Consider the following 21,937-nt stretch of genomic DNA (forward strand, 5'->3'; position numbering starts at 1 on the left):
AGATCCAGGTCATGGAAGAGAAGCTGAAGTCTGCAAACGTGCAAACCGGCGACTCGGAGAACTCGCTTTACAAAAAGTATCAGGACCTGACCAATCAGCTCCAGGAGAAGGATGCTGTAATCAAGAGATTAGAGGTCCAGCTGGAACAACAGGTACGGGGCCGAAGCTTCAGATAAAGACGGGAAACGTCTATTTATGTGCCTGAAGTGTAAGTCGAAGCCCGCAAATCCTATTTTCTGCGTTACAGATGTTAGTCAGAGCCCAGGAGGCAAAAATTATCGAAGAGAAGGCTGCCAAGATTAAAGACTGGGTCACGTTTAAGCTCAGAGAGGTAAGATCGGGCATGTTCAGATGAATCCACTAAACAAACAGAGACGGCTGGTTAAGTACACAGTAGCCGGCGAACACGGATAGAACCGAGTACTTTGCCTTACCTTTTATGGTGCAAACCCTGCTTACTTGTGCTCTTCTGCAGATGGAGCTGGAGAACCAGCAGCTGAAACTCGCAAACATGAAGCAGACGGAGCAGATTGTGCTGCTGCAGGACAAGCTACAGTGTGAGTTCTCACAAAACGAGCTGGAATGCTCTGTCGCGTGAAAATTAAGTTTCTCTTCATTCTCCAATTAGCGTCACTGTGTCTATTGGAGAAGACATCTTGGATCGCAGTTAAGAATCACATGTTTTGTGTGCCAATTTTAAACTTGCACCAGGAAAATGGGTCAGGAAATGTGTAAATTTTTATTATAGAATCACGGAAGCGCTGCTGCAGAATTCACCCCGGCTTTGTCTTGCTAAAAAAAAAAAAAAAAGTGTAGAAGCATGCCCGAATAAGACATCATGAATCAGCCTACTGGATAAACTTTACTTTGATAACAAGTTAAATCTTCCTCCTGTTATTCATCATGAGTGATGCTCGCACATCGTCTTTTTTTTTGCTGATTCTTCAGTTCTAAAATATCTGAAATGGTTTGCACTCCCCTTCTTGTCATCTCATATAAAGATTGTTACTTCTCAGCCTCCCTACGGGCACAAATTTGGGTCAAAAATGTTCCACATTCAAAAAAAAATAAAAATAAAAAAAGCTTTGTAACCATTATAATAAAATGAAATATGTATGTTATTTGAAACATTTTAGCACTTTCTTATCAGCTTGTGCAGAAATAAAACAGAAGTCCGCCTCTGATCCGCTTGAGTTGCAAGTGCAAATTTCTGGCACAGTCGTTGCGCCTCAAACTGATTACGGCTATTTTGTTGCATTTTAAAGTCCTCAGGAATAAAGGGTTCTATTCTGGGTTTTGGTGTCCTTGCTCACTTTCCTGGCTGCATGTTGTACATTTCTGTTGAGTAAATTCAAGATGGGAATCTTATCTGGTCGGTCTCTGGTCTCTGGACTCTGAATGCGGCATAGCAATCTCTGGTTTTGATTGGGTGGGTTGACTGGTCACTGTCCAGTCAGTTTGAGGCGTACACGTTGAGTCGGCGTTTAGACTGCATCGCCTTCGACAAGCTTGTTTGTGCTTTTCATCTGTAATCAGGCTGCACAAAACTGCACCACCAACAGGAATATGTCGTAGAGACGTCCAAACCTTTCATTCACATATACTTGATTCCACTACACCATATGTTTTTGGGACAAATTTTTATTTAAATACTGTATATATATTTAAAAAAAGAAATATATATATATATATACACATCACCTACAACACAAAGTATTTCTCTTATTCAATGGAATAATCTGCGTCATCCCCTCAGAGGGCTTCTTTCCGGTGAGCATCTCCTGTTGTGGCGTTCAAACCATCCAGACGATAACGGCTCATACCTGACCCAACACCGTGGTGCACTACTGGAGCCGCTTCTAAGCCTCTACTTGAACACTTGGTGTTTACACCGCTGCAAAACATGCTTCTTATGATGAGTGGCTGTGTGGACGGTCTGCTGAACTGTGCAATCTCCACCGCTTAGCAAGCCTGTAGTTAGAGACAGCAGAGCAGCAATCTCTTCATCTCTGCACCACGGCCGTCCCTTAATCCTCCTCTTGTCTGTGTTTACGCTGACGGGACGTCCATTATGCTCTTAGACTGATGTTGACTGGTGGTCTTAGCCGGAGTGGGGTGTCGGAGTCGCTTGAATACCCTCTGCTTTTTGTTTGTTTTGCAGCTCTCCTGGAGAAGCCTGTGTCCTCTGGATCCCCTGCCACCTCCCCCGTGTTGGATGCCCACCTGGTGCCCAGCAGCCCTCTGTTTCCTCCCAGCTGCCCTGGCACGCCGCCCGCCCAGGATGACAGCTGGAGACAGACTGGTCTGCGTGGGGCAGCCTCTAACATCAAGAGCCTGCCAACAGGTGGACTGCCTTTAATTTGGATTATTTTCTAACATTCTACCATATTATACCCACAAACATCAATTGATTCCATTGGGGCTTTCATGATAGACTAAAACAAGTCGCTGTTCAAGTGTCTGCTTAAGGAAGTCAGCAGTGAACATGCAGCACCATGAAGACCAAACACTGAATACTGATCCAAACCACACTTCTATTTTTTTGTTGTTGTTGTTGAAATATTAGAAAAACTGTTGGTTTTCTTCCGCTCCCCAACAGCACACTGCTTTTAGTGCTGAAACGATTAATCAGATTAATCGTGCTGAATCAGTAACTTTAATAATCATCGGTTAACCCTTAACTGGAGTATACAGACAAAAAAAAAGCCATTTGCTGACGAAACAAAACAACACAGAGCAGTAATTATGTCAAACTTGTACAAAGAATACTCATTTTGCACTGAAGATGAAACAAAAAAAAACTTAGTCTGTAAATATATTAACTTGGTTCGAATTCAGTAAGGAAAATCTCATTTTAAGCACCTGATATCAGTTAATCCAAAAATAATCGGCAACAGATCAGCCCTACACTGTGTCGATGTCAAACTGATTAGAAAGGCCTGAGTTTTTCACATGTTGGTGTTAGAAGTATTTTTTTTAGCTTCAGGTTCATCCTTTGCTCCAACGATCAGGTGTTCGCTAAAGGAATGCTGTTATTACATTTTAGGCAATTAAATGTTTATGTTTTTATTTTTAAAAAAGAATTTAAATATTTATATAGATGTGTGTGTGTGTAAAAAGATTTAAAAAAAAGCCGAAGTAGTTAAATGAAAAATGGGGCAATTTTTTCTTTTTTTATTTGCTTGAATGTCAGAATAATCAATAGAATAATCAGTTGCTAAAATAATTGTTAGTTACAGCCCTAAACACTTTATGTTGGTTTGTCACATAAATTCCTACTAAGTACACTGAAGTTTAAGCTGTATTATTAATGGTAATTTCCAAGATATTTGCAATCTGCCTTTTTTATGTGTATTTTCTTTGCACTTTTAAATTTTCTGCTTTACGTTTTAGCCAATAACTGCCCGTTTTGTCTGCTGCAGATGTGAAAAGGACTCCAGAGTTGGTCAGCAAAGGACTCTGTCTCGGAGACCTGACGGCCTACGACGGTCAGAGCTGGATCAGGGACGGTCTCGTCACCGGACCAGAGCTCCCAGTGGGCCCCGAGAGCAAACCGGGGGGCCCCGACAGGGACAACTCCTCCGATGAGCTCAGCAGCAAGTTCCGCTCCCAGTGCCTCCACTCGTCCTCGTCCTCTTCATCTTCGTCCTCTGCGTACGAGATGGCGCACAGACCGAGCTCTCCCGGGTTGACCATGACCGTAGCCCCCAAAAGCCCCCTCTTTTCCCGATCGCCCTCCACCAACAATCCCTTCCCCATCTGTCCCCAGCTCCCCGGTCATCAGTCAGGCACCAGCATGACGCTCCCCAAAGTACGAACTCCGCTCACCCCCAGGGACAGCATCCAGCTGGTGAAGAAGCACTACAGCCAGCCGCAGCCCAGCCTGGACCGACTGCACCACCTCAACGTCAACATAGACATTGTGACGCCGTCCTCCGCCTCGTCCACCCTGAAGAGCAGCGGCACCGCCGCTTCGCCGTTCTCTCAGCTCGTGGAAGAAACCGACATCGACGACGGGCTCCTGGATGGCATGGACGAAGCGATGGAGGGCACGGAGCCGGAGGAGCCGTGTCAGGATGGCGTCTCTTTCGTGGGACTAGCAGAGGAGCTGGAGCAGCTGGATCCGGAGGCAGTCAAGCCGCCGACTCCTCCTCTGCATCGCTTCCCCTCATGGGTACGAAACAACCTGCAGCTGTTTCAGTTGTTGAGTTGGGAGGTTAGAGAAGGTTATGAATTAGAGTTGGACTCAAAATGTTAAGGCTGAAAATTATTCCCATTTTGTTCTCCTGGATCATAATCAGGTTGTGTCTTAGCGTATTTTCACACTTGATAGTTGCAGTTGGAAATAAAACGTGAATGGCAAGCGGGCCGGAGACCGCTCCACAACAAGGAAGTGCAGTGCAGGGTATTCTGGGTAAATACAACTAAAACAAACACTAGAGGGAGAAATGGTTCGATATCCTTTACCAAACACAAATGAGAAATCCTGCAACGAATAAAATCTGACGCCATTTTTTTTTTCATGAAGAAAGAAGCGGCACCTTTTTCTTCTTCTGAGGTTTTTGTGTCATTTCCTTCAGTATTTCTTGGTGCAGCGCCCCCCTCAGGCAACAGGAGGGGAACAGGTTGCTCAAGTGGTTTGGATCATTTGACACATTGCCGTGTGAAAGTGAACTGCACCGGCTGAAAAAGTAACAAATGTATATTGCGATATTGATTCCCAATTGAATTGATTCTGTCAGGTGTGAAAGCACCCTGAGCTTTAAAATTGAAATCAAGTATATTGCTGGGCCAGATAAAAAAAAATTTTCCCACTCAATCATAAAACTGTCTTCAATTGGATAAAAACACAGCCAATAATCCTCATAAAAGCTACTCCTTTAAAGGTTTGTAAAGAGTGGTAACAGCGAAGCTTGAGTATTTGTGTTTGTGTTGTTCCCTACAGGAGAGTCGGATCTATGCTGTGGCAAAGTCGGGAATGAGAGTCTCGGAGGCCGGGGCTTTGGCCAGGGGTCTTGGACGAGGTGAGAGAGACGCCGTCTCATTCATCACTCGTTCTATAACAGCAATCAAACCCCATAGTTCCTGTCCGTTTTGAGCCGCGGCGGGTCTCCCTGTGGGAAGTGAGTCAACGCTGTGAAGAAACTTGTCATTTAACTGACGCTTACGCTGCTGAGACGGGGAAAGTGGCTTATTGGGGCATCCATCATTGCTGCTTTTGATGTCACTTCCTCTGGCCTGAGGCTGCACACACCTGTGCAGGTGTCTGTTTCACCTCAACAAGGCTTTCCAAACCTTCACATCCCCTATGATTTTATTTTTTTTCCCCTCCAACAGCCTTTAACTAAAAAAGAAAGGCTGGGGAAGAGAAGAGGATGGGAAGGCTGCTCTTTAATCAGCAGCAGTAAAACGTCACGGTCTGGTTGTAATGACGGCCGTGACTTCAGTCCTGATGTCTCTGTTATTGTCGAGATGCAAACACTGAGGTTTGAAATGCTGGCTCGACGGGCATATATTATCAGTTTTACGATTTTTTTTTTCTTTCTTTTTTTCATTTGTGTCCAGACTTGTAGCTCTTGATAGATATTTTTTATTTACACGTTTGAAGTCAAAAGACTTTTTTTTTTAAAGTGTAGTAAAAAGAAATCTATCCATTTCTCAATGGCCATTCAAGAAGGACACATCTCCAGATTAAAGGCGAGTTCATCTCATCAGGTGACAATTTCAATGGCAATTTGTGCAAGAAATCGGAAGAAAAAGTGTCACAAATAGCCTGACGTATTGCACCAATGGTGCTTTCAAAGACCGACTCAAAGCTGAAGTTGCAACTCCCACCCTTTTGTGTCCTTTTTTTGACATTACCATACATGACGGATGTTCTTAAATGTCATACCTGATTCAGCCACTAGATGGCAACTAAATGAACTGAAACAGTGGAACAGTAACAGAACGGTTAGTTTTCACGCTATGCTACACTTGCTGTGGTTGGGAATGAGGCCCGAATACTAATATACAACCTGTCATTCATTTGGCTCAGGCACTGAGAGAAAACAAAAACAAATGCAGCTGCAGCCAGTTAGTGCGGGTAAACGGATAAACGCTTTTGCTTCTTTGTTGCGTCTCAAGAATCCCAGATGCAACCATCCATTTGTCTGCTCGTTATGGGAAGTGTCCGTCTGACACTCTGCAGCTCGTTTTGCGGGATCCCAAGGCAATCCTAAAGGAATGACATAATCCCTGAATCTCCTCATTTGACTTCTTTGGATGCGGAGGAGGCGGTTCTGTGTTCTGAGCTCCCCTCTGATGCGCCGTGTCCTCAGAGGCTTCATGCTGATCCCTACCTGCGATGCAATTTTTCAGATCTCTGATAAAACTCTGCAACATTTCAGGCTCCACCCTGCCCCAGTATCCCGCATCAGGGCCTTTTACTCAGCTGATCTACAAGAACATCAACGTTCCAGTCTACACCACTCTGAAAGGGGTGAGTACGGCGCTGTACGCTGGTCTCACTGTTACACAAAGTACTCGCCATTTCCAGCTTCCGTCTTTGTTCAAACGTAGGCGTTGTTGGCACGAGAAAGACTTTTGAATTCAGACATGCGTTTCCTAGAAAGCCACCCAGATCAGCAGCGTGCCTCTCCCAGACGACGACTCCGGTTCGGAGGACGACAGCAGCTCGCTGGCCAGTCTGCGAACCTCCATCTTAAGCCCAGAGAGGAAGGGCAGCGTCCCTGGGAGCCCACGTGCTGTAAAGAGAGGTGAGGAGAAAGCGGAGAGTTTGGGCAATCCCTTCGCGTTCACTTGGTGCGTTTCTAGATTGTCTCTGTTACCCAACAGGTGTGTCCATGTCCTCCATCAGCTCCGAGAGCGACTACGCGATCCCGCCGGATGCGTACTCCCTGGACAGCGACTACTCCGAACCCGAGCACAAAGTCCAGCGCACTTCCTCCTACTCCTGTGAGAGTACCGGGCCCGTAAGTCTGTGGTCGCCGCGCTACACTTCACGGCCTCGATTTGATTTCGTAGCAGCGAGAGAGGAGAGTACAGTCTGATCCGACAGCTCAGCTGAAATATATTTTCGCTTCCGCAGGAGATGATGGAGAAGTCGGGGTACCTGCTGAAAATGGGCAGTCAGGTGAAAGCCTGGAAGCGTCGCTGGTTCGTCCTGAGAAACGGGGAGATCCTCTACTACAAGTCTCCAGTGAGTTCCTTCCCGCTCGCCTGTTTGCTTCCTTCTACCCCTGAAAACACTGCTGGGATATTTGTACGATTTTTCTATCATTCTGAGGACGGCGACAATAAAATCTAAACTTGTATATGGTTTTTGAACTTTAGCTAAAACCGCATGTGGTGCATTTCGCCTTGACTTGGTATAGAATACGATAACAGCTGCAAAACGTGGCTGGTGTGTTAATAGTTTTATGTCCTAGTGCCACTTTAAAACTCTCCACACATTCAGACATTTGTTTGCTAACATTATTTATGTTATGTTATTTTATTTCGGTGTATCGGAGTAAAGAGGTGCTGAATTCACACTTTTCCAAGCTTTTAATTGCAAAAAACTTCATTATTTCACAATTACGCCTCACACTTATGTACTGCTGTGGGGATATTTTGAACACAAACCTTTAGGTCTACTTATTTACCGTGTGTTTCTGTATTTTTTTCTTTTGTTTTTTTGTTTTTCTTCTTCAGAGTGATGTAATCAGAAAACCTCAGGGTCAGATTGAGCTGAACTCGTCCTGCTGCATAGTGCGTGGAGAGGGAGCGCAGACTTTTCAAGTAAGTGGAAACACATTTTACCTTAAATGCTTTGTGCATAGACTCCAATACCACTGAGTGTTTAACAGCAGAAAGTCTTATCTGGAAAGATCCAGAGATGGAGAGCTAAAAAGGAAAAGGAAAAAAAAAAAGAGAAAAATTTAAGGAAAGAGTCTGGAACAGGAGTAGAGTTTTACTGCTGCATACCAGAGAAACGCATAGAGGAATGGCATCAGGTAAAGAGTCACAGACTGGAATGTTTTCAGAAGCTGATTCTGATCTCCCCTGCTGTGAAACGTGTTTCCCATTTGGATTCTCGCTTTTTTTTCCCCATTTCTCTCTTTATCCCTCCGTTTCCCGCCATCAGCTGATCACAGAGAAGAAGACTTTCTATCTGACGGCTGACTCGCCCAACATCCTGGAGGAGTGGATCAGAGTTCTGCAGAACATCCTGAAAGTCCGATCCAGCAGCCCTGTTACCGTGGAGACGAGGGCAAAGCCCACCGTGAGAGGCTGGCTCACAAAGGTGATTCATTATATTAACAAAAAATAAATAAATGAATAAATAAGCTACAGTAACGGGTTAAGTTGAGCAATGAAAATGGCAGATAAGCCTGTCGGAATTAATCAGTTAATTGCACGATCAACTAAAATGAGGTTAATCATTTTTATGCCGATGATTAATATTTTTTTAGAGAAAATTTTGCCTACAGAGGCATCATGATCCATTTTATTTATGGTTTTATTTTGGATATTTAAAATATCTTCCATTTCTAGGGTGCAATGTTCTTTACAAAATTAAAGTTTATTGCATCATTATGCCGCCATTATCATTGTACTACTGGAAAACGGTTTCGAAACAGTAATATTATCATTGGACGACTTTAGCGTCCAGAAAAATTAGATTTCACGACAAACCTAACAGCAGACGTAGCCTGAGATGAGGATGTTTTCCTCACTGAGACGGCCCGGCCGCCTTCAGACAAACTCTTCACGTTCAGACTCGGCCGCCGGATCAGGATCTGCAGGAATGTTGCCCTCCACACCTCCCGCCGTTAAAACAGGCACTTGTGCATGACGGGTCTGCGGCAGATGAACGACAGCCTCAAGCCGAGACGATGGAGCTCACATCGTCTCTCTGCGGCGTGGCTTTGATCTGCGCCTCGTGACACGATGGCGGTTTAGGGGGCGGAGCCACCTCTGGCGAGGGCATTTAACCACGACGACCCCGCTTCTGACGGAGGCACGCCTGGCTTCGTCCGGACAGAGGCCCTTGTCAGACGGGGACGTGTAATTATCGTCTCCAGCTGCACGGCCTGTTTATGTTGCGTAGCGGAGGAGAAGATGAGCTGATGGCAGGTAGTCGTCACCTGGAGTCTAAACTGTTTGTTTGCCTGATGACAAAACTTCCTGAACATCTGCAGCTTGGATGTAGGAATCCCCTAAATAAATGTCAGTCTTTAAAAACAACAAAATCACAGATGCAATGCTGTGAAAAGTTTTCACATTCATGCACTCCTGAATATTTGTATTCAGCCCCCTTGAGTCAGAACTTTGTTGATCTTGACAGCGAGATAAAAGAATCTTAATCTCTTTCTGCATTTACAAGAAGTTTGAGGCTCATCACGACGAAGCGATAAAGCATTGATTAAGCTGATGTGTAATTTTTGTGAACTTGAAATATGTCTGTAATAGTCTTTACAGTTGAATAGCTAATTTTGAGTTTATGTGAATCGGGAGGAAAATATTTAAAGTTTATACTTCAGTCTGCTCCTTTTAATTTATGGTTTCTTTTAGCTGTTGTATAAACTATTCAGATTTATTGAGTGAATTAAATAAAAAAAAATAAATGAAAATTAGCTTCCCCCCTCCCCCTGCAATCCATTTTGGACACACATTCCCATTTAATTTTGCAAAAATAAAATGGGAAAACTCGGCCATTTTAGCTCATGCAAAAGAAAAGCATCCCCACAGCATGATGCTGCCCCCTTTTTTCCCCAATAGTCACTGTATTAAAACATATTAAAGTCTCTGGTTTTAATGTGGCAAATTTCAAAAGGTTCAAATGATTTAATCCCCACTGCCAGAATCTATAAAAGAAGAAGTTATTTAGCAAACAGCCATACTGTTAAAGCTTTTTCTAAAAACCTGTGTGCGCCGTTTGTTTTCTCGCAAAGGTCAAACACGGACACTCAAAGCTGGTCTGGTGTTCGTTGGTGGGAAAAGTCTTCTGCTACTTTCGCAACCAGGAGGACAAGGTTTGAGATGTTAAAATGTCTCTTAATTGTACTTAATTTTGCTCAAATGAATTACCTGCAAGGCAAAAACATTTTACTCCCTCTTACGTTTCGCTCACTCGTGCTAATTTGTCGTGCGGTAGCTTCCTCTGGGCCAGCTGCAGATGAGGGAGGCGTCCGTGCAGGAAGTCGATCGCTCCTGCGACTCAGACGAGGACTACGAGGCCGGCGACCGCGGCTTCCTCTCCTCTCACTGCACCTTGGTGGTCCAACCCAAAGACCAGAGCCCGACGTATCTGCTCATTGGCACCAAGCAGGAGAAGGTAGAAGAGCAAAAACGTTTTATTATTATTATTATTTTGTTTCCCCCTCTTTTTCTTGATGTCGACAAGTGCGCTTCATTTTGCGGCAGGATACGTGGCTGTATCACCTGAATGTAGCCGCCGGCAGCAGCGCGACGCTGAAGGTCGGCACGGAGTACGAGCAACTCATTGGTAAACTTATGGATGTGGAGGGAGACCCAGGTGAGAAACGGAAGCCGACTCTTTCAATGTTTGCGTCTATTTGAGTTTTCATGTTTGGGAGGTGAAAGAAAACATGAAAGCAAGGAGGTAATAAATTATGTTTTAACCTGCTGGACTAATCAAATCTTTTTTCAATTGAACAAGATGAGCTTTTCTTATATTTTAAAGATTAAAACCTTTAAATTTAGATATTAACCTCTGTGCAAGACACTAGGAAACATTGTCAATTTTTTTTTTTTTTTTTAAATTTACCTTGTGAACACCTTAAAATTGTTCGGTTTTAACCAGGTGTTGCATGCTCTCCCTGACCCTTGATCCTGCACTTGATGAATCTACTGACGGTGATGTGTAAAGTCCAAGGACACACACATTACCTTCAGTAGCACTCGATGCGTTGCTGAGGTTCATGTCCTGCGTTGGCTCGGGTTCCCTCTGCAGAGCAGCCTGCGATTTCTTTTGTCCAGCTGTTTTCTGACTCGCTGCAGCTCTAAAACTCCCGTCTCTGCTTCGTCTGGCTCACGCATAAACTCCCGCTCCTCTTCCCAGAGTCTGTGCTGTGGAAGAGCGAGGCCCTGAGCTTCTGTAAGGAGGGTCTGCGCTCGCCTCTCACCACTCTGCCGTCTGAAGCCCTGCAGACCGAAGCCCTCAAACTCTTCAAGGTCCGTCTCCAAACTCCTCATCAACTTTTTTTTATATATATTTTTTGTTTCTTATTTGTCTGCCACCACCCACTAGCAAAAGAAAAATAAATAAAAAATGAAAAACTCTTTGCAATTCTGCCTGCATCGCTTTCGTTTTGTCCCGACCTGGATGTACGCCGCTTCCAAAATGGATCGTTTGGGGCCCGTGCTCATCGAGGGCGTGGGAGGGAGATGATGGCCTTGATTATCTGCTCTGTTTGAGGCCAACTGTTCCTGCGGTTTGGCTGCCACTCTTCTGCTTAGAGGAGAGTCGTGGCAGGTCGGGGTGGCGGGAAAAGGGGGGAGGGGTGACCACTGCATGTGGAAGGGGATGCAAAACGAGATCAAAGCAAAATTCGGGGAGGTTCTAGAGGGATGTCGGTTCCTTTTTCTCCCTCTTCAACTCTCAGTGCGGCCCCTCCGAAACCTTCCTCCCCCTCGCTCCCGGAGCTGTCGGTGCCTCCCGCCCGTTGCTCAGTTGAAGCCAGAGATGATGGGCTCTATCTTTGAGCAGCCAGCCCTGAAAACTGTCCCAAATGCCAAACAATGAGTCAAAAATGGAACGAGCGAGGCTCTTTTTGACTCGGGCCATTGAAGTTTAAATGAATGCGAGGAGACCGATGAGAAATATGACATGGAGTCTTTGTTTGGCCTCAGACAAGAGGAGTCCGTTATTAAAGTTCCCTGTGTGCGTCTGATTTTCAGTGAAGTGCAAACACATCAGAGGAGCATCTTTTCTATTTTATTTTGCTGTTGCCATGGAGACTTACTGTATATTTTTGGGAATTTTTTTTTATGGTGAATCAACACAACGTATTGTGTAATTGTGAAATGGAAGAAAAAAAACATGTACCGTATTCCCACCCAAAAAGCCCCATAAAATTGTATGTACCAATAACTAACTATTTTTAATTTAGCCTTTGAATTATTCTGTTCTATTTGCATACAGTAGGATATTAACATATTTCACTGAGATCCAGCGTTGCTGCCCTCCTAACACCTTTTCCTCTCTTCCCCTCATTTAAAAGTTTCTAAATAAGCCACTGACATTGTTTTTATTTTGCTTACAAGTAAAAGTCTGAAAAGTGTGGCATGTATTTGTTCACTCTAATACTAAGCCAGTCAAAGTAAAAAACAATCAGTTAATTGCACGATAAGTTAAATTGTATATAAATGATATGTTTTCAAAGGCAATTTTCTATCCAGAGACATCGTAAAACATTCTGCTTATGATTTTGTTTTTGCAAGTTTTTTTAATTCCATTTCATTTATTGTTTTTGGTTGTTGTGTTTTACGTTGGATATTTAAATATCCCCCAGTTCCAGTTTGCAGAAAGTTTATTTGTCTTTGCATTAATACGCCACTATCAATACAATAGCTACTTGAAAATGACCTCAAAACAACATTATCGTTTATCACAATAATTACTGGGACAATTTATCATCGTCACAGGCGTATCCAATATCCATAAACAAAATCCTTTCAGAAGTGCCTAAGTAGAAAATAGTCCATCTATGATTTATGTACATGGGTTGCATCCAACATGACTTGTGCGTCTTTGCGTCACTCTGTCGTTAGTTATCCTGAGTGACTTGGTTCCGTCTCTGCAGTCCTGTCAGCTTTTCATCAACGTTCTGGTCGAGTCCCCTTCCGTTGATTACCACACGTCGCTGGCCCAGAATGCTCTGCAAGTGTGTCTGACCCACCCGGAGCTGCAGAACGAAATGTACTGCCAGCTGATCAAGCAGACCAATCGCCGGACGCCGCACAACTACTCCCTAACCCAGGTCAGTCGGATGTACATAATTCAGAAAAAAAAAAAAGATCCCAGGAGGAATAAATCGCTATTTTGCAATTTAGCCAACAAAGCAGTAAAAAAAAAAAAAAAAGGTTACTTTTTTTTCTTTCTGCTTTCTGTAGTGTTGGCAGCTGTTGTCGCTGTGTGTGGCGCTGTTCCTCCCGCAGCAGCATTTCCTCTGGTACCTCAGGCAGTATCTTCAGCACAACGCCGACCCCAGGTGGGAGCTGATCCCGTCACGTCGCAGTATACTGCAAAGTAACAGAATCCAGCCTTTTTGGGCTCCTACTTTTGAGTTCTTTTCCTACGTTGTTGTTTCTGTTCTCTCGACACAAAGGACCGAGGTGGGGAAGTACGCCGTATACTGTCAGAGATCTTTGGAGAGGGCGCTACAGAACGGAGAACGGGAAGCGAAACCTTCCCGGATGGAGATCGTGTCCATCCTGCTGAGGAACCCTTACCATCACTCGCTGCCGTTCAGCATCCCAGTACATTTCATGAACAACACATATCAGGTACCAATTCGCCGATGAAAGGACTTTCAGAGTCACGGTCCAGCTCTCGTAGGATCCATACAGTAACTGCGTTTTCATTGCAAATGTGTGCCAAACTTTGTCAATATTCCGCTAATGTAAAAAAAAAAAAAAAAAAAACCACAACTATGCAATCGAAGCGTTTCAGCTAAATAAGAAACTCACACGTGAACATGTCTTTTTCACGTGATAAGTCATTTGGAAACATGCTGCTCCATTGACCTCCAGCTAATGTGTGATGCGAAAAAAGTGTTTCCATTGCAGTTTTGCGAAATAAACCAATTTCGATACGGCCCAAAAAAGGGGGATAAAAGGCTTCTTCTTTGCCCCAAAGTTTTTGCCTTAACCCCAGGTTTTTTTTTTTATTTTGCTTTTTTTCTTTAGGCAATTTTTTTTTCGAATTTTTTTTTCCATTTTCTTGTTGACGGGAACCCCGGCCACCGATCCTATTGACTACACCCACCTCATAAATCAGAGACTAATGTTTTGATTTGATAGTATGAGGCACATGTAGACTTTAGGTCTGCTGCTACTCCTGATTGAGAACTTCTCTGAACATAATAATTTTTTTAATTAGGGTTTGAACTTTAGAAAACGTTTGGCAAAGAACTTAAAAAAAAAAAAAAAAAAAACTTAAAAAGCAATATATTCCCCCTTCCCTTACTGACTGCATGATGATCAGGGCTGTCACTCACTTCTGGAGTAAAACTGAAAGAAGACGATCTTGTACGACGTGAGCTCTGATCGTTTGCCCAGGTCGTCGGGTTTGACGGCTCGACTACGGTGGACGAGTTCCTCAGCACGCTGAACCAGCGGATCGGCATGAGGAAGCCTCAGCTGACGGGGTTCGCCCTTTTCACCGACGATCCGTCCGGCAAAGACCTGGAGCACTGCCTGCAGCCGTCAGCAAAGGTAGGACTTCTAGTTGCTGGTGGGTGTCAAATGTTTGGTCTGATTTACTGAGGACTTGGAGGAAGTGGATTTCGGATACACAGGCTGCGTATAATTTGGAGTAACAACATTGAGAAAACTGCCACAATGCAATAAATGTTGGTCAGTATTTTTTTTTACATGCAATAACTAAAAAAAATTAATATGTTAAACATGTCACAAATCTATAGTTATTCTGACGGAGCTGCTACTGCCACCTGCTGGCTGAAATTAACTTAGGAAAAATGAAAGTCTGACAGTTGTGACAGCCGGCTGTTTTTCCCTTTTCTCCAGATCTGTGATGTCATTTCCAAGTGGGAGCAGGCTCTGAAAGAGCTGCATCCTGGGAAAAATGAAGGGACGCGGATTGTTCGGCTAACCTACAAAAACAGGTCAACTTTTTATTTATATATATATGTATATGTATATGTATTTGGGGATTTTTAGCAGGAAGACCGTCGTTCTAAACTCTCTGGGCTCAGAAGTTTAAACTGCCCGTTCTGTCCACATGTACACTTTTCTTCAAATTCAATCATTTCATCACTACAGAGCGCTCTGTAAAAAAAAAAAGCCTCCCAACCAGGAAACTCCCCTTTTCACGTAGAGTTTTACAGCCAACTGAAGAGCTTTTCCCTTTGAAAACAAGACGTCTCTGTCTGCACGTTGCCACAGCAACACAGGCTTCACTTTGTCACGCAGATGAAAGGTCGCATCTTCAGTGCGAGTATTTTTCTTAGAAGGTGCACATGCCCGGACAAGGCCACGGAATGCCTTTTTAAGAGCTTCAGGATGAAATTTGGCAGATTGATGTGAGGAGTCGTTTGAGGAAAAACACGTTTCATCATAACGTTTCCATCCTGCGTGCCCAGGCTGCGTTTCAGATCTCAGGTCAAAGGAGAGACGGAGCGAGAGCGCCTCCTGCTGGTCTACCAGGTGAACGACGAAGTTCAGCAAGGCCTCTTCCCTGTGAACAAAGAGCTGGCTCTGGAGGTGGCCGCGCTCATTGCACAGGTCTGGAAAAAACGATAATTCAATTGTCAGAGTCGAGATTATTGATAACCCTCCGACTGTTTCATTCTTGTCTTGTTACAATTACGAGCTTCAGTCTGTTAAGTTGGGATTTTGTGACAAAAAGGAGTGAAAGGGGAAAACATGCATAGTTTGCAGATTTTAATTTGTGAAAATGTTTAAAAACTGTGGCGTGCTTTTAATCTCAGTTTTCCTTTGGCGATCACAGCCGCAAGTCTTTTGAGTTTGAGTGTTTTCAGCTGATTCTGAATTAGATTAAGGTCTAAACTTTGACTGGGCCATTCAAGCGAGTGAATTTACTGTAATCTAAACCGCTCCTTTGTAGCTCTGGCTTCTTTCTTCGAGTCGATGTCCTGCTGTCTTGCTCCCTCTTCCAGCTTTTCTCCTACATTTTTCAATTTCTTCCGCTCCATTTGTCTCCTTATCAACTCCCTGTTCCTGCTGTGTCGATAATTTCCCTTTGGGATTTGAGTAAACTTGATCCTGACCTTGAATGTTCAGTCACTGGCACTATCAGCATTTAAAACTTCTATTTTTCATGCTTTTTTTTTTTTTTTAAGAAATACCAGCACTACTTTTGGTCCTCATGATATAATAGGTTGTATTAGAACAACCTACCATTGCCAAGAAAATATTCTATCTTATAACCAGCAGCTTGACAACACTTGAGTCATTTTGGAAGGATATTTTCAACTTCTTTATGTTGTAAATATCAAAATGACTTTCCCCTCAGGTTGAGCACGGTGATTTCGAGCGGTCAGGCGTTTCCTCTCCTGCCGGCTCTCCTCAGTCCAAATCTCAGCTGATTCTCCTGCAGGCCTTGGAGCGCTTTTATCCCAAACGCTACAAACAGGAATGCACCACAGAGCAGCTAAGGTGAACCAAGCATCGCTCTCTCCTTAAAGAAATTATGTCGGTACACAATGAGCTTTTCTGGAAATCTCTTCTCTAGTTTGTGGCTCAATGAAACGGAGGCAGATCCGACTCATTAGGGGGTCTCTGTTGCTTTTCTTCCCCTTCAGAGATCTTACCGAGCATCTGGCCTCCAAGTGGTCGATGCTTCGTGGGTGCAGCGCGGCCGAATGTGTGAGGATATATTTGACCGTAGCGCGGAAATGGCCTCTGTTTGGCGCCAAGCTCTTCAGTGCAAAGGTATAAGTTTTAATTTTTTGGGAGAGACATTCTATTGGCTTGTATTTTTTTATTTATTTATTTATTTTTTTGTGGAATGGAAAATAAATGGATGTTACCACGGATGCGATCTTTGATTCTGAGATGTTCAGGAGGATGACAAGTCTTCCTCTGTCCGCAGCCTGTTCCTCCTTCTCCGGTTGACCAGAGCCAGGTGTGGCTGGCAGTCAGCGAGGACGGACTCTGTGTCCTAGACGGCACGATGGTGAGCTCGACGCTCGGGGAAAAAAACCCGAAACGACACAAACACAATTTATCCTCTTAAGAAAGTCTCTCCAAGGTCACATGTCAGGCTGTTTCACTCCGAAGCTCGGAAACTGAAGTTGGTTGGTAAATTTATGCCGCACAGCTGGCTCCGCTACAGCCGCAGAGCTGGTCTTGACCCTGGAGACATGGCCGCGGTGTGTTGAGAAGCAGAAATCCAAAGGAAAATAAACTGGCCTGCTTTAGATTTGATGTTCTTCATCCCGACAGATGGCAGTTCCCAACATGTAAGCAGTGTTGGCGCAGGCTCTAATTTTCCGCGGCCCGCGTCGATCCGTTTCCGTCCTCGGTTTGGCTCGCAGCGTGGCCCGTCAGCTCAGGAGAGCGGAGAAAGAAACGTAGTGAAAACCGTGTCAGTCTCTGGTTTTCTCAGTTTGGGCCACAGAAAAGCAAAAGTCGAAGGAGCGTCCCAAACAAACTACAGGCTCTGCTTCGTGTGAAACCAGAACATGCTCTTGGTTTCTGTTTTGCTGATTTTTTATTTTTTTTCCCCCACTCACTATGTGTGTTTGTTTTGTTTTTTTTTTCTATGTATTTCAGCACACCTTGTTCACGTACCCCTACCATTCGGTGATCACCTTTGGTGGGTGTCGTGATGATTTCATGGTGGTCACCAGCCAGCAGAGGGAGTCTGGCGTTGGAAAGAAGAATTTAGAAAAGCTGGTGTTTGCAATGACCAAACCAAAGGTAAGTCTGCTGTGTGTATCAGAGTAGATTTAGTTTGACATTTTATGTATTCATGTATTGAATCTCTGGAATCTCTGGAGAGCCTCAAATACGTCCTACAAAGCCTCATCATTTATGCTAAGGCCACAAACAGTCTTCATTCACTTCTGCTGAGAAAGTGAAGAGGCTAGCATGGCGACATGTGCCCCTCAAGATCACTGAATATTGTCTTTCAGGCCTGCAAGAACAAAATGACTTCAGAGTCTCTGAGCCACAAATTTTGTTCCTGCTCTGAGAAAGAGAACAAATTTCACTCTTAATATATATACATGCTAGCTCCCTTCCACTCCTTTTGATATTTTGATATGACTCTTTGATTATCTTGATGATAGCATGGTTAATTATGTGTGAACAAAATCTCTTTTTTTTTTCTCCCTCTGCATTTTGCTTCTGGTAAGGATCCTGACTTAGAGAGGACTTTGCAGAAATTGCAGGCTAACGCTCTCTTTCCTCCTCTCTGTTTTGATATGACTCTTTGATTAGACCCATATTTTCTTTGCAGTTTTAGCAAAGCAAGTGTAAACAAAAACCTTTTTTTTTTTTACGGAGAGTTGTTTTTGCACTTTATAACCCAACGACTCTACTTTTTAACATTAGAATTCACGTTACAGCATTGCGCTGTGTTTTTGTTCAGGCAGATCATGAGAATCAAAAAGGACAAACGCTGGGACTGAAACGCATGAAGGATAAAACCCAGTTCTACCATATTAAATAGGATTTTATGTAAATGGTGCATTTACACAATTTATTCTGCATTTTCTGCACTGACTCAAGCTTGGCGCAGAATCTAAACTTTTTTTTCTCTTCACATTGCAAACCTGCCATCGTGGATTATGGGTTGATCATTTCGACCCTGCATTTGAAAAGTGGCGTGAACTAATTTTCACCCCTGTGACATAATAATGAAGGACTGCGCCAAGTTCTCACTGTACTTTTTAAAGATATATTGAGTCGTCTTTTACACGCACATATGATTTTATTCAGTTCATGTTCATTGATGAGCCATGTCAAGTTCTTGCTGTTCTTTTCTCTCTCTTTTTTTTTGACATATCGGTTCTTTTTTGCATGCAAGTAAGGACTTTATTCAGTTCTTGAATAAAAGAGTGCGTAATGTTTAGAAGGCAGGAGATTATGCTGAGGTGGCTAAAAAAGGTCATTTAAGGAGGTGACAAAATGTGAAAGTATGGGTTTGTAGAATAGATCTTTTAAGGCAAGAACTTTTTTTTAAAACAGGCAAAGGTTTATGGAAGAAAAACAGGCTTCACACTACTCCTTTTTGTTAATGAAGAGACCAGATTTCCTTCTGTTTTTGTGCATGAAAGTCTGTGGAGCTTGAAGACGGGGGTCATGTTACCCCTCCAGGCGAGGCTAATGGGGGTAACTTCATTCTTGATGGAAGATCATTTGGGTTTCTCAAGTTTTTATGGTCTCAGAGCAAACGTGACATGCCACCTTCCCCGGACTCGAATGAAATGCGTTCATGTCGTGATGTTAAAGCAATTAGGTCCGCTGTGATCTGTCTCGCCCTTTTCTCCCCGCCTCAGATACTGGAGCTGACTCTTCTCATGGCCAGCTACATCAACCACTGGAACCCCGCCGTCCCGTCGGCTTCCCACCAGCCGCTCGGCCACTGCGACGTGGACAGCCGGCACTTCCCGGCCATGGACTACACCACCAAGGGCCCGACCCTGCTGTGAGCAGCAGCAGAGAGGCTTCATGGCCGCAGTTGCTGTTGGAAGAGGCCGGGCATGCACCGCATCCTGAGTTTTTATCCTTACAGAACAGAGTTTTTGCTGTTTCTTTTTTTAAAATCGAGACTGAAGATACACAATTCTTTTCTGTTTTGACTTGTTTTATTTATTTAGAAAATTGGAGGTACTATCGGTCACAAACAGCTCAGTTTTCTGTCTGCATCAGAAGTCATTCGCCATGGATGCGACAGACAGCTTTTCATTTTATTTAGGATACTGCTTGAACATATAGGCCAAGAGGCATGTGGTGATATAGTTATTAATGTTGTATTACTGCCCCTTGAAATTTTCCACATTTTCTCATGTGACAGTTATTAACTATGATGTATTTTATTGGGATTTTATGAGCTACACAAAGTAATGTATTGTCCTGTAAGCTGTTGGCCTGAACCACACTGGTGTGTATGGCTGCCAGAATAATGTCTAATACAAGCAACTGAATCACAACAAATTTAACCAAAAATACCTCAGTTTGGTATTTAAATCATTTGATGTAACTCGTGTAATATTTCTAAAACTCATTTTTTTTTTTTCCTATTGGTTATCGAGCAGAAGGATTTTTATTTTAGTATGGATCACTTAACGTGTTTTCTCAATTTACCGTTTAATCTAATTAGTTTTGTTTAGTGTAAAAAGTTTACTTCCTCTTGCTGATAGTTCTGGCAAACCGAAACATTTAAAAATATTTTAACAATTATTTCTACCCTGTGATAAAATTACATATTTGGTCAAATGTCAAAAGACTTGAAATGAAAGGTCCAGGAGTTGGACTAGATTCTGGACTTGAGGCTTCATTCAAGACACGAGACAAAATAATGACTTAATCCAAGACTGGATTCCACAATAAAAACTGTAACGTGACCTCTGACTGCTCTGGATTTTATTGTGGGGTCTCAGATTACCAATCAGTCGCACTTTTTAGATGTTTATTTTGAAAATATTTTTTAAAGCCACGTATTAATTGACTTGCATTATTATGCACCACTTTGCATATCACCTACAATCCCAACAAAATACATGGGAAGGTTACGGCTGCAGGATGACAGAATCTGGAAAAGTTAAAGGGGACATGAATACTTTTACAAGGAACTGTAATTATTTGTCTCAAATACATTATAATTGTCACACATTTGTACTCAGAGTATAGGACGGTCATTGTAGATAAAGATAGTCGGTAGATAACGGTAATCAATACGACTGCCAAATCAAACAAAATAAGTGAAAACTGCCTTTTTAATAGATTTATAGATTTTTTTTAACTCTTAAGAGACTTGGGTTAAATTGATTTTTCTTTTGTTGTTCTTTGAGGTTATATAAGCTTCTCGATATAGCCAGATGTAGGCCTTGCAGAATTAGATGGGCTGATAAGGAAAGGTTCACAAGGGAACATAGTGAAACGTGGAACAGAGTAGTGAGCCATCTACGATGCATACGGAGCAAAACACGAGACGTTGTGACGTTTCCCTGTGCCGCAGTGACCAACGCTAAGACCACTCACTGTTTTACTGACAGTTTGAACAAAGAGCTATCAAACATTTGAAAGACTTGAACTGCTTTGGATAAACCACTGTTTCACTTGTGTTTTTTTTTTTATATATTACTAATTTATTTGCTCTGTAACAATTTGGGACTTGTGAAAGGTTTTCCATAATTGCAATGTTTTCATTAGAAGACCTAGGTTTGCTCGGGTAATTTAATTACAACGTATGTTTCCTTTGATTGATTTTTTTTATTTTTTATGGTTGTTTATGTTGCCTGTGCACATGTGAGGTAATAAACTAAATGGTACAACAACCTTTAAGCGTTGAACAAATATTTCATGCGTGTTGTTCGAAAATAAACTTGCCACGAATTGAGCTTGGTTGCTTTTTGTCGGTCGCCTTCACTAAATATTCCTCAGTGGTGCCAGTCACATGTGGCACATGTTTTAATAAAATAAAAAATGTTTATCTTTTTCTGCAGTAAAATAAATTTGCTGAAAAATGTAAAGAAAGAAACCGTTTTATCTCCTGTTAAGAAATCACTTTAATTTAAGTAACCGGTCATTTCATCTAACAATCTGTTAAGAATGAATTATTTTTGAAAGATTGTTAGTTTTTCAGTGCTGGTCGACACCAAAATTGTTTTCTGTTTTTATTTGGCCCCTCATACCTATTGTTAAGCACAGCAGATGATCTGTGATGCTGTGGATCTAAGGCAGCATTGACTATTTGAAATGCCACAACTTTAAATAAAAAAATCACGATTTACAAAAATTGTCCTCTAAACACTGATTGATCCGAAACATCGGTCCAAGTGAGAAATTTCTGGCTTTGCGTGCAGCTGAGACGAAACACTTAACCTAGTTGTCAACACTGATACTTTAAATTTGAAAATATTGTTAAGCAATATATTTAAAAAGCTGTTGCAATATGTTCTTACTTCAACTATTCCTGAATAATTTTTCAGATATTAAACAATTAAAACCCATAAACTTGTGTTTTATCACAAAATAATTTAGTAAAAGTGTCTGT

The 21,937-nt window shown here is 42.7% G+C and overlaps 1 protein-coding gene across 1 annotated transcript in view; it reads left to right on the forward strand.

Annotated features, from left to right (window-relative positions):
- plekhh1 (pleckstrin homology domain containing, family H (with MyTH4 domain) member 1) overlaps positions 1-21,280 on the forward strand; it is a 34,712-nt gene extending 13,432 nt beyond the window's left edge. Inside the window, exons 4-30 of the mRNA XM_007567047.2 lie at positions 3-152; positions 248-331; positions 476-557; positions 2,162-2,344; positions 3,423-4,174; positions 4,946-5,024; positions 6,390-6,481; positions 6,611-6,758; positions 6,838-6,974; positions 7,091-7,201; positions 7,696-7,782; positions 8,129-8,287; positions 9,939-10,019; positions 10,142-10,321; positions 10,411-10,522; positions 11,069-11,181; positions 12,813-12,989; positions 13,123-13,220; positions 13,338-13,515; positions 14,290-14,445; positions 14,758-14,855; positions 15,333-15,474; positions 16,226-16,368; positions 16,515-16,644; positions 16,805-16,888; positions 17,488-17,634; positions 19,218-21,280. Coding sequence (XP_007567109.1) covers positions 3-152; positions 248-331; positions 476-557; positions 2,162-2,344; positions 3,423-4,174; positions 4,946-5,024; positions 6,390-6,481; positions 6,611-6,758; positions 6,838-6,974; positions 7,091-7,201; positions 7,696-7,782; positions 8,129-8,287; positions 9,939-10,019; positions 10,142-10,321; positions 10,411-10,522; positions 11,069-11,181; positions 12,813-12,989; positions 13,123-13,220; positions 13,338-13,515; positions 14,290-14,445; positions 14,758-14,855; positions 15,333-15,474; positions 16,226-16,368; positions 16,515-16,644; positions 16,805-16,888; positions 17,488-17,634; positions 19,218-19,370 — 4,056 coding nt within the window. The 3' untranslated portion in view covers positions 19,371-21,280. The remainder of the gene's footprint in view (positions 1-2; positions 153-247; positions 332-475; positions 558-2,161; positions 2,345-3,422; positions 4,175-4,945; positions 5,025-6,389; positions 6,482-6,610; positions 6,759-6,837; positions 6,975-7,090; positions 7,202-7,695; positions 7,783-8,128; positions 8,288-9,938; positions 10,020-10,141; positions 10,322-10,410; positions 10,523-11,068; positions 11,182-12,812; positions 12,990-13,122; positions 13,221-13,337; positions 13,516-14,289; positions 14,446-14,757; positions 14,856-15,332; positions 15,475-16,225; positions 16,369-16,514; positions 16,645-16,804; positions 16,889-17,487; positions 17,635-19,217) is intronic.
- Positions 21,281-21,937: the final 657 nt, after the last annotated feature.

The sequence above is a fragment of the Poecilia formosa genome, unplaced genomic scaffold (assembly GCF_000485575.1).
Source record: "Poecilia formosa unplaced genomic scaffold, Poecilia_formosa-5.1.2 Scaffold203, whole genome shotgun sequence".
Lineage (NCBI taxonomy): Eukaryota > Metazoa > Chordata > Actinopteri > Cyprinodontiformes > Poeciliidae > Poecilia > Poecilia formosa.